Here is a 15705-nt window from a genome sequence, read left to right on the forward strand (position 1 = left end):
CTGCCACTCTGCTTTGTATGTGATGCTTTGTGTGTGGTCATGTGGGATGTAGTGACAGCAGCCACTCATGCTGTGAATGAAGTGTGGGAACCAGAGGCTCATTCACAGCTGGAAAAGGGGGCGGGGGGCGGGGGGGGGGGGGAGGATCTAGGGCACTGACAGGTGCTGTTATGTAGTCCTGGGGTCTTTGCCCCTGAGCTGTAATTCTTGTCCCTGTGGTTTGCAAATGGAATCTGTGCAGGCCCTAGTGTTGTCTGTAGCTTATTGGAGGCTGGCAATTACTGCCAGGCTTGGCCTTGCCAGCACTGGACATTTGATTTATCAGAGTCTTCCCTACCCTAGGAGCTTGGGCAAGCCTTCGAATCGTCTTCTTTCTGGAGTGGAATGGTGCCTAATTGTTGGCAGTTTTGTTTTTCTTTATTTGAACTCGTTTAGTGCCTATAGGCAAAAATTTGTTTAGCTACTTCTAGTATACGTGATAATTTTATTCCTTGGAGTGAGGAATCTCTAATTTCTAAAAAAAAAAATGCTATAAAAAAATCCACATTGGCAAGAGCAGCGGCTAATATTCTGATGACACATGTATGGTGCTTGTTTTTGTGCTCCCCTGGTTAAGTTCTTCAGGTAGGCACAGGTGGAGTCCATGATGAGGAAAGAGTCTTCTGTGAGTCTGTAAGTCACTTCTCTTTGGGTAAACAGTATCTTGTCTGTCATTTTTTAAATGTTTTTATTGATTTCAGAGAGGAAGGAGAAGGGAGGGAGAGCTAGGAACATCAATGATGAGAAGAATCATTGATCAGCTACCTCCTGCACGCCCCACACTGGGGATTGAGCCCACAACCCAGGCATGTGTCCTGACTAGGAATCGTACCGGTAACCTCCTGGTTCATAGGTTGACGCTCAACCACTGAGCCACGCCGGCGGACTCTTGTCTGTCTTTAGGCTTCAGCAAGATGTAGGGATTGGAAATGTTCTCACTTCTGAAAAAGGCTTTAGATGTTTTCTTTAGGCTGGACATGTGCCTCTTAACCTCTCTCACCACCTTCCCAATTCTTTCTGATTTCACCTTTTACAGGTCAGAGGTTAGAGAGGAAGGAAGGGAGGAGGGGAAACAGAGAGAAGAACATTGATGTGAGAGAGACACATTGATTGGTTGCCTCCTGCACATGCCCTAACCAATCAAGATCAAGCCTGGAACCAGGTACCTGCCCTTGACCAGAATGGCACCTGCAACCTTTCAGTCCTCAAACCGATGCTCTAACCACTGAGCAGCTGGCAAGGGCTGTGCAGTTTTTTTTAAAAATCTTTTTAAATTGTTTTTGAGAGAGAGAGAGAGAAGCATCAGTGTGTGAGTAAAACATCCATTGGCTGCCTCCTGCACAACCACAACTAGGAATTGAGCCCGAAACCTTTCAGTGAATGGTAGGATGCCCAACCAACTGAGCCACTCCAGCCAGGGCAACCTGGTACAGTTTTGAAAGATGTGTAAATGTCACCATCTGGTATTAGCATATATGGCCCAAAAAGTGGTGACATTTTATTTATATTTTTTTATTGATTTCAGAGAGAAAGGGAGAGGGAGAGATGGAAACACCAGTGATGAGAGAGAATCATTGATTGGCTGCCTCCTGCACGCCCCACATTGGGGATTGAGCCCACAACCTGGGCATGTGCCCTGACTGAGAATCAAACCTATGACCTCCTGGTTCATAGGTTGACACTCAACCACTGAGCAGTGCTGGCCAGGCAAGTGGTGACATTTGAAATCACTAGAAGCCCAGTGCATGAAATTCGTGAACTTGGGTGGGTGGGGGGGGTCCCTCAGCCTGGCCTGCACCCTCTCACAATCTGGGATCCCTCGCTCCTTATGCTCAGCTTGCTGCTCCTTAGCGGCAGGCTACTTACCGCTCGACTTACTGCTCCTTAGCCCTGCATCAGAGGTGGGAGAGACTCCCGCCACCTCTGCTGTGCTTGCCAGCCATGAGCCTGGCTTCTGGCTGAGTGGCTGCTCCCTCTAGTGGTCAGTGCGCATCATAACGACCGGTCATTCTGTTGTAACAGCAGCTTAGGCTTTTATTATATAGACTAGAGGCCTGGTGCACGGATTTGTGCACTGGTGGGGTCCCTCGGCCTGGCCTGTGGGGAATGGGCTGAAACTGGCAGTCCAACATCCCCAGAGGGGTCCCGGAGTGGGAGAGGGCACTCTGCAAAGTTGCTGCTTTGAGCGTCTGCCCCCGGTGGTCAGTGCGCGTCAGAGCTACTGGATGGTTGTACGGTCAGCCAGTCACTTAGGCTCTTATATATATAGGTAAATGCTTTAAACTTTCTCAGAAATTAAGATTTTTCTAGGCTTTCTGAATTGGGTGTTTTTTATTTTAGCAGAGTCCTGGGAAAGGAAGATCTTATTTTTGTTTCCAGGGGAAGGGTTTGGAATTTGAGACAGATGGTGGATTGATAGGAGTCTACACACAGGTTGTCAGTGAAGTGTGTCTGGGTCCTGAAGGGATGAGGTTGACTTCAGTTTTCTGCTGCAGCATTTGAGAATTTCACTGAAACAACTAGCTTTCCTCTCTGCTTTGTTAGGGTAAGTTGGTGCTGCCTCTTCGAAGTGTTAGCTGTGTGGGCAGGTATTTATTAGGGAGACTTGTCAGTGTACTGATTTTTCAAAATTGCTTCTCACCATATTTATGCTCTGTTAAATCCCTGTGAGGTTTTCCCAAGACAGCACTTTGTAGGTGATCCCATTAGAAATTGCAGTAGGAAGTTCAGACATGTTTATTGGTTGCTTCCCAAACTCATCCCATAGAACCTGAAACGTAGGTATGTGCCCTGATTGGGAATCAAACCCAACCTTTTGATGTATAGGACCTCACTCCAATCTACTGAGCCACCTGGCCCTTGCCAGACATATTTTCAATACCTGCTTTTTTTTCAAATGTTTTAAGAAAGCAGTGTCCAGTTGAAATTTTTTCCTCTTCTTACTGAAAATGTAGCCACCAGTTTTAACAGGAAAATGAGTTTACTATGGGCCTTTTTTTTTTTTTTTAAATTTGTGGGAGCCATATACTATCACCAATGATCGTTTAGTCCAGTGATTCCCAAAGTGGGCGCTGTCGCCCCCCGGTGGGCGCTGCAGCGATCCAGGGGGGCGGTGATGGCCACAGGTGCATTTGGGGGCGATGAGTAACTGCTATTAAAATTTTAAAAAAAATTAATTTCCAGGGGCTGAGTAATATTTTTTCTGGAAAGGGGGCGGTAGGCCAAATAAGTTTGGGAACCACTGGTTTAGTCAAAAGTTGAATATATTCCCTGGCCGATCTGGCTCAGTTGATTGGAGCTTCTGGTGCACTGAAGGGTCTTTAGTTCAATTCCTGCTCAGTGCATATACCCAAGTTTCAGATTCGATCACCAATTGGGGTGCCTACTGGAGGCAACTGATCCATGTTTCTCTGTTGTTCATCTCCTCTCTCTCCCTCCACCCCTCTTCCTCTCCCTCTAAAATCAGTAAAAATATATTCTCACTCAGCTGGTGTGGCTCAGTGATTGAGTGTCAACCCATGAACCAGGAGGACAGGGTTCGATCCCAGAGCAGGGCACATGCCTGTGTTGCAGGCTCAATCCCCCATGGGAAGCGTGCAAGAGGCAGTCTCTCTTATCATTGGTGTTTCTATCTATCTCTCTCTTCCTTTCTGAAATCAATAAAAAATATATTTTTAAAAAACAACACAAATACATCCTTATGGGAGGATTTTTTAAAAAAGTTAACCTGCATCCTTTTATTAGAATATGTAAATTGGCTCCATCTTATTTTTTTTATTTTTTTAAATATATATTTTATTGATTTTTTACAGAGAGGAAGGGAGAGAGACAGAGAGCTAGAAACATCAATGAGAGAAACATTGATCAGCTGCCTCCTGCACACCCCCCACCGGGAATGTGCCCGCAACCCAGGTACATGCCCTTGACCAGAATCGAACCTGGGACCCTTCAGTCCGCAAGCCAATGCTCTATCCACTGAGCCAAACCGGTTTCGGCACTCCATCTTATTTTTATATTTCTAGGTGATTAGTGAAAAGTGGTGCTATTGGCAGTTTGAGATCCATGATAGTTTTTTTTAAGTATGTTTTTATTGACTTTAGAGAGAGAGGAAGGAAGAGAGAGAGAGAGAAAGAAAGATTAACCGGTTGATACCTGTATGCACCCCAACTGGGCACGGAGCCAGCGATCTTTTGGTGCACAGGGTGACAGCCAGCTTAGCCACACTGGCCAGGTTGGTCCATGATGATTTTTATTGAACATTCCAAACAGCCTTCCTTTTACTTATTCATTTTACTTGAGAGAGAGAGACTGTTATTCCCCTTATTTATGCATTCATTGGCTGATTCCTGTATGTGCCCTGACCAGGGATTGAACCCGCAACCTAAGTGTATTGGGATGACACTTGAACCAACAGAGCTATCCAGCCAGGAGAGAGTTCCTCCTTTTTAAAATTGTTCCTCCTTTTTAAAATTTTTTATGTTTAAATTTTATTTATTTACTGTTAATTCTCACCCGAGAACATTTTTCTATTGATTTTCAGAGAGAGTGGAAGGGAGAGACAGAGACAGAGTGAGAAACATAGATGTGACAGAGACACATCCATTGGTTGCCTCCCACATGTGTCCCAACCAGGGCCAGGGATCAAGCCTGCAACCGAGGTATGTGTCCTTGACTGGAATTAAACCTGGGACCCTTCAGTCCACAGGCAATGCTCTATCCACTAAGCCAAACCAGCCAGGGCTTTTTAAAAGACTTTTAACACTTGGAGTGCGGGTGAATTTCCCGCCAAAATATAAGATGGCTCTGTCTTTTGGTTTTGTTCCATCCACCAAAAGGGTGGATTACAAACAAATATTTGGTAATACGCAGTTACAATCGGCCGGAGTTTACACGTTTCCCGCACTCCACCGCAAATCTATATGAACCGAGTTAAAGACGGCTCCCGCGGAGTACGCGCAATTCACGCGAGCCGACTTAACTCGTTTCCCGCACTCCAAGTGTTCAATTGATTTTTAGCGACGGGGAGGCGGGGGGGGCGAACATTGATGTGAGTGTGAAACATAGATCAGCTGTCTCCTGCACACTCCTACCAGGGGTCAAGCCAGAATGAAACCGGCAACCTTTCGGTGCATGGGATGACACCGAACCAACTGAGCCACACCATCAGGGCCAGCCTTATTTTCAGTAGGACTGTGGTTCAGACTCAAGGATGAGGTCTTATTGGAATAATCTTCCAGGCTACTTGTTTTTCTACTGCTTGCCTTTTAACTAACCTGAGAAGAGTATGTGTGTGTTTAAAAAATGAAACTTTGCAAGTTAGCTTCTCAATAGTACATGTAGTGATTTGCAGGTTGACAGTCCCTTGCATTCATAAATCACTAGTAAAATGTAAAAAAAAAGTTTAAGTGTCAACAATCTATATATATAATCTATCCTATATAATAAAGATGTAATATGCAAATGGTCATTATGCCGTGAAGCATAACAACCCACCGTGTAACTGGATCATGGATCAGCAGGAGGGTGGGGCAGCGAGCTGCAGGAGGGGGCAGGGCAGCAAGCTATGAGGGGAGGGGTGGGGGTCAGGGGGAGCTACAGGAGGGCGGTGTAGCGGGCGGAGAACTACTGGAGGGTGGCGGTGAGCTACTGGAGCACAAATTCATGCTCAGGGCTAGTCCTATATAATAAAAGGATAATATGCAAATTGACCCCAACAGCAGAACGACGGAATCACTGTTCACTATGACACACACTGACCACCAGGGGGCAGATGCTCAATGCAGGAGCTGCTCCCTGGTGGTCAGTGCGCTCCCACAGGGGGAGCTCTGCTCAGCCACAGGCCAGGCTGACGGCTGCCAGTACAGCGGTGGTGGTGGGAGCCTCTCCCACCTCCTCAGCAGCGCTAAGGATGTCCGACTGCAGCTAGGCCTGCTCCCTGCTGGCAAGTGGACATCCCTCGAGGCTCCCGGGCTACCAGAGGGTTGTCTGACTGCCAGCTTAGGCCCAATCCCCTGGGGAGCAGGCCTAAGCCAGCAGGTGGTCATCCCCCGAGGGGTACCAGACTGTGAGAGGGCACAGGCCGGGCTGAGGGACCTTCCCGAGTGCACAAATTTTTGTGCACTGGGCCTCTAGTATATATATAAAAGGCTAATATGCTAAGTGTCCCTCCCTCTCTCTGTCCTACTGGTTGCTATGACATGCACTGACCACCAGGGGGCAGATGCCCAACGCAGGAGCTGCAGTGACTTGGCAGCGGTTCTCAGGTGACGCACCCCAAAACCAGAGAGGAGGGAGCCCGATTCCTCACTGGGTCGTACAATTCCACCTTTGGACATGGGTTATGTTGTTGCTGGGGGCACTGTCGGCCCCGAATCTGGTTTACTGCACACTTATGTTTGCGTTCCACACCCTGTACCACAGCAACTTTGCAGAGTGCCCTCTTGCACTCCGGGGTCCCTTGGGGGATGTCAGACTGCCAGTTTCAGTCCAATCCCTGCAGGCCTGGCTGAGGGACCCCACTCATTCCACAGACACCTTTTGAGCCACAGCGCCACCCCAGGTGCGGCCGGCCAGGGAGGGACTGCAGGAGGTTGGCTGCAGGGCGTGTCCAGCCCGTCTCCCTCAGTCCTGCCCTGCCAGACACCTCCTAATTAATTTTCTTTCAATGTGCATGAGGACACTTGTATGACAATAATTGACCCAGTCCCATGGCTCTTAGTAGCACCTAATAAATGTTTGTCCTATGGATGACCTGTGCAGAATGCTTGCAGAAGGGGAAAATAGTTGCCCAGTAAACAGGGAGAATTATGGGCTGCCCAGTGAGAGCTCACCAGTGACCACAGCTTCACAGCAGATGTGTGAACTGACAGGAGTGTAAAAAGGTGAACTGAGTCAATTTTGGTGAAGTTACTTGAGTTTGTTTTTCACTTTAAATATGTTTATTGATTTCAGAGAGAGGAAGGGAGAAAGATATAGAAACATCAATGATGAGAGAGAAAATCATCAATGGGCTGCCTCCTGCACTCCCCCTACTGGGGATAGAGCCTGCAACCGAGGCATGTGCCCTGACCTCCTGATTTATGGGTCAACAGTCAACCATCGAGCCACACCGCTGGACTCGAGTTTGTTTTTTATTATTTATTTATTTATTTTTAAAGATAACTGATTTTAATATATTTTATTGATTTTCCACAGAGAGGAAGGGAGAGGGATAGAGAGTTAGAAACATCGATGAGAGAGAAACACCGATCAGCTGCCTCCAGCACACCCCCCACTGGGGATGTGCCCGCAACCAAGGTACATGCCCCCAACCGGAATCGAACCTGGGACCTTTCAATCCGCAGGCCAACGCTCCATCCACTGAGCAAAACTGGCCAGGGCGAGTTTGTTTTTTAAAGTGTGATGCTTCAGCTCTGAAAAACACTTAGGCAGTTTTTCATAAAATTGGCAGGCAACTACCATATAATCCAGCAATTTGACTCTTGTGCATTTATCCCAAAGAAATGAACATATATGTTCACACAAAAATGAATACACAAATGTTCTTAGCTTTATTTGTGACTAGTAGCCCTGTGTATGAATCCATGCACCAGTAGCTCTCTGTGGGGCCTGGCTGCTCCACGCCCGCTGCCCAGAGGCGCTCTGCAGCCCAGAGGCCCATCTGCGGCCGGGCGCTGAACACTTACCTCATCGCCACAGTGATGAGGGACTGGGGGACTCCAGTGGGGCTGAGAGTACTGGGTACCACAATCTTGTGGCTATGGGTGCCACCATCTTTGTGATGGAGTGATGATTGATTTGCATATTCCTTTTATTAGATAGGATAGCCAAGAACTGGATACCCCACAGATGTCCTTCAGCTGCTAAATGGTTAAACAAACGAAGGTGTGTCCATACCAAGGAATACTACTTAGCAATAAAAAAGAGCCAACTATTGATACATACACAACTTGCATGAATCTTGAGGCAGTTGTGCTGCATGAAACAAGCCAATCCTGAATGTTTACATCTCTACAATTTTATTTATATAAAACATTCTTGGAATGCCAAAATTACAGAAAAGTTAAATGAATTAGTTGTTAGGGGTTAGGCATGGGGGCAATTGGAAGGTGAATGTGACTGTACAGGGCAACAGGAGGGATCCTTGTGACAGCAACAGTCTGTATCTGTTTCAGTATGAGTATCGTGGTTATATTGTACTATATAGTTTGCAAAATGTTACAACTGGAGGAAACGATACTGAGTACACTTAATCTCTTTTTACAATTTCAGGTGAAGTTACAATTTTCTGAAAAGTTTTCATTAAAAATGAATGTACCCCCTTGCCTACTAAAATAATTGACATATGAGTGTTAATGTCCTTAGTGAAGCAGTCTTTTTAAAATTTTTCTTCTTTTACTTAAATGTGTTTTTACTGATTTCAGAGAGAGAGAGAGAGAAACATAAACATCAGTGATTGGAGAGAATCATTGATTGGCTGCCTCCTGCACGTGTCCCTGCCGCCCCTTCATCCCTACCCCCAAATCAAGCCAACCTGGGCATGTGCCTTGACCTCTTGCTTCATGGGTGGATGCTCAACCACTGAGCCACACCACCAGGCAGGCATTTTTTTTTTTTTTTTTCCCCTTAGTGGGGAAAAAAACTTTTGGGAGAAGAAATTAAAATGTATGTTACATTTTTTAAAAATCCTCTACAGCTTCCCCATGGGATAGGTGGGCAAGTTGCATCTCCCCCCCACCCCCCCCAGGTGTGGGAGATTTCCAAAGCTGTTTTCTTCTCTCTCTTTGCTGCCTGGAATGTGTTGGAAAGAGGGTTCGATAATTCTCACTTGGTGTCATCTTAAACTTTCTGCTGTGATTTTACATTTCTCTTGGTTCATCCAAGAATAGTTGAAATTACTCCCATAATACATTGTATTTGTGGCTTTATAGTTGAAAAGGAATTTTCCCATATTGTCACCTTTAATTCCTACTCTTTGCAACTTTGAGGCAAGTGATTTTTTTGGAGGTCCTACAGCTGCCAGGTTGGAGAACTGAGGTGGATACAGACATGCGGTTTCTGTTTCTAAGACCTGTGGGCTCTTCAGTGTCAGAGGGCCTGGGGTCTTGGTTCTCACAGACCAGTTGGAATTTCTAGAAATATTAAGACTGGAAGGGAGGGGGAGAGACAGAAAGAGAGAAACATCCATGTGAGAGAGATACATCAATTGGCTGCCTCCCGCACATGCCCTGACCAGAGCTGGGGATCCAGCCTGCAACTGAGGTACATGTCCTTAACCGGAATCCAACCCAAGACCCTTCATTCCATGGGCCGATGCTCTATCCACTGATCCAAATTGACTAGGGCGGGTCAACTTTTTATTTTTCCTAGAAAAATGCCTTTTAACCAGTTACCATACACCATCTCCATCTTTTCATAAGAAAAAGGATATTTTAGCACTGAAAATGCAGAAAATAAGTTAAGCTTAAAGGATGGCCCTTTACATTGAAAATCTTTATTCCTAACTTTCTACCTTTCTGTGGACCAATAAAAACACTGTTGCAGACAACTTGGCCGATTGCACTAGACTTCAGACTTTTGTTAGACTTAATTTCTTGGAGTGGTGTCCATGCCACATTTTTTTTTTTATTTTAAATATGTGTTTATTGATTTCTTCGAGAAAGAGGAAGGGAGATAAAAACATCAATGATGAGAGAGAATCATTGATCAGCCGCCTCTTGCATGCTCCCTACTGGGAATCGTGCCTGAAACCCAGGCATGTGCCCTGACCAGGAATTGAACCATGACCTCCTGGTTCATAGGTTGATGCTCAACCACTGAGCTACAATGGTCAGGCCATGGCCACATTTTAGATTGGTATCTTTTGGATTGCTTTGTTTAAATTATTTATTGGGGTGATGTTGGTTAATAAAATTATAGCTTTCAGATGTAACAGTTATATAACACATCACCTATATATTGTATTGTGTGTTCACTACCCCAAGTAAAATTATTTTCCGTGTCCTTGATGTGATATTAAACGTTTTAAGGAGTTACTAAAGGACAGCACTTCTGTATTATTTAACTTGACACTCCGGGATAGGATAGCTCCAGAGGTTAGGAAACCAGGAGCTTGCTTGGGTCCTTGTACATTCAGAATCTAATTCAGTCTCTAGGACCAGCATCTAATTCAGGGCAATTCCCCAGAGTCCTTAGAATACCTGCTAGGTTTTGTGAAATACCGTGGAGGTGGGGTTGTGGGTCCACTCTGGAAGAATGATGGGGCCATACCTGTTAGGCTGTTCCCACCACACCTGCTTATTATACAAATATTTGTTGATCTTCCCTGGCCAGTGGGCTCAGTGGTTAGAGCATCATCTCACACACCTAAGGATGGTAGGTTTGATTCCTGGTTGGGGGCAGGGTTGCCTGGGTTGCAGGTTCCATCCCCAGCCCTGCTCTAGGCTTGTGCTGGAGGCAACCAACTGATGTGTGTGTCTCAAATCCATGTCTTTCCCTCCCCCCACCTTCTACTCTCTAGATATAGATGGAAAAGATATCCTCAGGTAAGGATTAACAACAAAAACATTTGTTGAATCACACATGCTAACTTGGGCATGTTTCTTTTCCAATAGCAAATGCCATGAACATCATATTCTAATTAGTGAGAGGTCAGAAAGATGATCATCACATTGTCAGCATGATTTGTGGTTTAAACTTCTGTAACTGCATGCCATAGGTGGTCTGGTTTCAAAAACAAAAGAAAGAAACCTGATTCTATTGTGTTAAAAACATCCCAAACTACACAGAGGTCAGGCTTAAAATCCTGATGCTTGCTCTAGTTGGTGTGGCTCAGCTGGTTGGAGCATCGTCCCATACAACAAAAGGTGGCTGGTTCAGTTCCTGATCAGGGCACATACCCAGGTTTCAGGTTCCATCCCCGATTGGGGTGCATGCAGAAGCAACCCAATGTCTGTGTGTCCACCCCCCCCCCCCCCCCCCGCCCCCTCCTTCCCTCTTTCTCTTAAAAAAATCTTGATTCTTTACTCCACTCTTTCCTTCCTTTGGTTTCATTTTCAGAGAGGCTGGGCTGGTAACAATTAGGTGTCACTTGTGCCTAGGTTTGAATCATAAATGAGGTTGCAGGAACGGCTTTGTGCAGCCTTTCACAGCTTTTGTTTAAAGTTAGATTGGTAGGGGTCTACGATTTTTTAAAGGTTTCTGCTCATCCAGAAGACCCCTGTGTCCATTAATGAGATGGATTCCCTGGTATTCAAGACCAGAGCAACTGGCTTCTGAGAGGCTAGGTTGGGTGACAGATCTGGGCTCACACTGAGACAAGCAACACCAGTTCTTTTTTTTTTTTTTTAATACATTTTATTGATTTTTTTTTTTTTGACATGTTACACCAAATTTTAAGACAAAGGACACTGGACATTAAGAAAGAGGTCCACCCCAGTCTTTATCATCTAGTGCAGTTACTTTTCTTCTTGTGTGTACTCTGCTAGCATTTTATTGATTTTTTACAGAGAGGAAGAGAGAGGGATAGAGAGTTAGAAACATCGATAAGAGAGAAACATCGATCAGCTGCCTCCTGCACACCCCACACGGGATTGAGCCTGCAACCCAGGCATGTGCCCTTGACTAGAATTGAACCTGAGACCCTTCAGTCCGCAGGCTGATACTTTATCCACTGAATCAAACCAGCCAGGGCTTCCCTTGTAATATTAACCAGAGTCCAGTATTTATGTACAGTCCTTTTTTTTCTTTTGAAGTAATGCACAGGTCTTTTTTGTATATATTTTTATTGATTTCAGAGAGGAAGGGGGAGAGAGACATCAGTGATGAGAGAGAATCATTGATCAGCTGCCTCCTACGCCTTACACGGGATTTGAGCCCGCAACCCAGGCATGTGCCCTGACCAGGAATCGAACCCTGACCTCCTGGTTCATAGGTTGATGCTCAACCGCTGAGCCACACCGGCCGGGCCACAGGTCTTGAATATACCATTGAGTGAACTCGAACCACTGCATACACTCAACCCCTACCAAGATGTAGACCATGACCAACACACCCAGAAAGTGCCCTTGGGCCCCTTTCCAGGTGTTCCTTGAAACCAGAAGCAACAGCTGTTCTGAATTTTTTCTCATTTATTAGTATTACCTGTTCTAGAACTTCATATAGGAAACTATTTATTTATTGATACTCAGTTGCCCCAAATGTAGCCAGTCGGAGCCTTTACAAGTCGGCTTCTTGTTCTTTGGACAAGACTGCATTAGTCTCTTGAGCAGTTTCTGACACTGCAGCTTGACCCAGGCCCACCCAGGTACAGTTCCTGTATCAGGTGCTGAATCAGCCACTTCTCCCAGGGGCTCCTTTTAAGTAGGTTTTAGACAATATCAATCCTACAAAAGCCCTGGATAAAAAGGCCAGCCATCTGGAACCTTGGTTAGAAACTTTCTACATTTGATATTTGTGTTGGAGGAGGGATGTGAGATGAGTAGATGGTATAGGTAAACAGTGAAGTATTTGCTCCTGAGCCTCATCAGGTTTAGAGGGAGGGAGTTTGTCCTTCAGGGTTTGCTAGCTGGCCAAGTCCAAGTGAACAGGACTTCCAGGCCGTGTCCAACACTGTCCCAGCAGCTAGCCTGTGGCCTGGCATGGAGAAGGTGCACACTAAATACATGTTGAACAAATATGCTTTTAAACACCAGCCTTCTTTATCAGATTGATGAAGTTACAGCACAGATATGGCTAGGAGTGGTGGTTTTTTTAACACTGGTCCTCACCATTAAGCTGTGATTTCTGTTTCTTGGTAGTTTAGAATTAGTTTTCTGAGCTTTGGTTTGATTTTTAGATTACCTGCCATGGCTGCACTTTTGTAAGACTGCTTATGCATTTAAAAAAAAAGGAAATTTTTAAACATGCACAAATGAATTCCAATATACCCATCCCCTAGCGTCAACAGTTATCAACATTTTGCAATCTTCTTTTATCCTCTGCTTCATTGGAGTATTTAAGAGCAAATATCAGGCATGTACTTTCAACCATAAAATTTTCTCAATGTGTATCTAATAGGTAAAAACATTCTTTTCAAACACAACCACAATATCATTTGTCTCTAACTGAATTGTGATAATTCATTATTACTACAGAATGCAATTTTGCATGCATGTCACTTAGCGCTAGGCTTCCACAGCAGCGTGGTGGTGTAGATGCAGCTTCACGCTTTCCTTGGGTTGACATACTCACTTCACAATTCTCCTGCAGAGAGAGAGGTGTTGCTTCCTTTTTGCAGGCATAGAAGGAAGCTCCAAAGAAATCTCAAGACCACACAGGTAGTGGCTGGGCAAGCAGGGTTCAGGCTCACGTCTGTGCAGAAGCTCCCACTTGGTAGTGACCTAGTGGCTCATCAAGGGCCCACGCACAGCCAGAAACTGAGTCCAGGGAGTGGTCACTCACTCCTCCCATTCCTACTTGTGCCTTACCATGAAGCCTGTGAACCCCACCTGGTATTTGCTGCAGGGGCATTTGGCCTCCTTAGATTTTCAAGTTATTTGGAACCTTTAAATTTTTTTCTTTAGCCCTAGCTGGTTTGGCTCAGTGGATAGAGCGTCGGCCCTGGGACTAAAGGGTCCCGGGTTCAGTTCTAGGCAAGGGCACGTACCTCGGTTGCAGGCTCAATCCCGGCCCTGGTTGGGCCATGTGCAGGAGGCAATCAACCAATCAATGTGTCTCTCTCATATCAATATTTCTCTCTCTGTCTCTCCCTCTCCCTTCTACTCTAATGAAAAAATATCCTCAGGTGAGGATTAACAAAATGAAACAAAAAAACCTACAAATAAATTGAATTAAAAGTGATTTAAAACATTTTTTTCTTTAAATAGTATAAAGTTTGGATTGTATCCTCCCTTTTTATTTTATTTTATTTTTTAAAAAAAATATATTTTATTGATTTTTTTTTACAGAGAGGAAGGGAGAGAGATAGAGAGTTAGAAACATCCATGAGAGAGAAACATCGATCAGCTGCCTCCTGCACATCTCCCACTGGGGATGTGCCCGCAACCCAGGTATATGCCCTTGACCGGAATCGAACCCGGGACCTTTCAGTCTGCAGGCCGACGCTCTATCCACTGAGCCAAACCGGTTTCGGCTGTATCCTCCCTTTTTAAAAAAATTTATTTTAGAGAGAGAGAGAGACAGAGGAAGTAAGAGAGGGAGAGGGAGAAACATCAGTCAGTTGCCTTCCATACCTGCAACCTAGGTGTGTGTGCTGACCAGGAATTGAACTTGAAACCCTTGGGTGCACTGGATGACGCTCCAACCAACTGAGCCACAATAGCCAAGGCGTGGAACCTTTACATTTTCAGTTCTGTTACTAGGTAACCCTATAACATTGTGGGGATTCTTGTTTTGGCCAGTCATGTTGTCATTTATCCTAAAAGTGAGTGCCTTTCCAGGATGAGCCTGCTGCCCTGGCTAGTGACTGGCTTAGATTGACAGAGCTAGCTGTTAGGTGGTTGTATGCAATGGGTATATTTATCTGTTCCATGTTGTGCTGATGGGTTTTTTGTTGTTTACTCATTTGGGAGATTTCTGTGTGGACCAGAATGTTTACACAGAGTGGGGGTTGAGTAGGTTGTAGTCAGAATTATAATTATAGCTGTGTTTGTCTTGAAGACTTCTGTTGTGCGTTTCAGTTGTCTCAGCCTCTCCAAGGATGAACCCACAGGTGTGTCTTTGTGGTGCAAGTGGTCACATCTACCTGGTATTTCAGAAGGTTCTTGCCTTTCCAGTTTATAGGATCCTTTTAGAGCCCTGTCTCTTGCTTCTTCCATTTCTTCATTACCCTTAAGGACCAGAATCCATCTTTTCCTTTATATTTGTAAAAATTGGCATACTTTATATAAGAAATGATGAAAGAAGATAGAAGAAGTAAAAATCATCTGAGTGTGGGCCTGAAGTGAGATTTTGCTTCTAGAAGCCAGCTCTTTTCATTTTTAGGGAACTTAATAATTAATTAGTTGTTTGTACCTTGGCTTAGCAGTGATTACTTGAAAATAAAGATGTGTCCTGCTGTGTTAATGGGGCTTCTTAATGAGTCAGCGCTGCTGTCCTCTAAAATTCATTCATCTATGAAATTTGAAACTAAAAAGATTTTCTGATTTTATAGATAGCTGAAGTATTGATAACACCAAGGAAATCTGTCACAATTTGAAAATATAAGCAAAATTTGATTTCCAGACACTACAGAAAAAGAAGTAAAAATGGTAAGAAACTTTTTCTTTAATCATAGGTACTATTTCTTCATACATGTACAGATGTTTGGAGTATTGCCTCAATATATTTGATTCTATTTTTCATTTAACTTGAATTCTACTACATAGTGTAACAATTCAAATAACATAGAAATATAAGTGATCCCTTCCCCTACTGTCTAGAGAAAGAACAACTGTTATGTCTAGTTGTCCTTTTCTGAGTGTTCATATACAGGGATGGGCAAAAATGGGTTTACAGTTGTATGTGAAACACAGTTTATTCTTGTACTGTTATTTATTAATTTATTGTATTATTAATTTGTATTACATCTATAAACCTACTTTTGTCCACCCCTGTACAGTAATTCCCCCCCATCCGCGGCTTTGCTTTGCTTACCCCTTGTCAACCGCAGGCTACATATTATATGGA

At 44.5% G+C, this 15705-nt stretch overlaps 1 protein-coding gene and 1 non-coding gene across 4 annotated transcripts in view; one reads left to right on the plus strand and one right to left on the minus strand.

The window, feature by feature from the left end:
• ILF3 (interleukin enhancer binding factor 3) overlaps positions 1 to 15705 on the plus strand; it is a 32763-nt gene that overhangs the window by 1472 nt on the left and 15586 nt on the right. For all 3 annotated transcript variants that reach the window (XM_070416034.1, XM_070416033.1, XM_070416032.1), the window contains exon 2: positions 15191 to 15287. In XM_070416034.1, coding sequence (XP_070272135.1) covers positions 15285 to 15287 — 3 coding nt within the window. In that variant the 5' untranslated portion in view covers positions 15191 to 15284. The remainder of the gene's footprint in view (positions 1 to 15190; positions 15288 to 15705) is intronic.
• LOC139011963 (small nucleolar RNA SNORA81) lies at positions 11416 to 11563 on the minus strand. The gene has a single exon (XR_011471762.1). It is a non-coding gene; the product is annotated as a small nucleolar RNA SNORA81 (small nucleolar RNA).

The sequence above is a fragment of the Myotis yumanensis genome, unplaced genomic scaffold, assembly GCF_028538775.1.
Source record: "Myotis yumanensis isolate MYYU_CA2020_CCGP unplaced genomic scaffold, mMyoYum1.0.hap1 SCAF_5, whole genome shotgun sequence".
NCBI classification, from domain to species: domain Eukaryota; kingdom Metazoa; phylum Chordata; class Mammalia; order Chiroptera; family Vespertilionidae; genus Myotis; species Myotis yumanensis.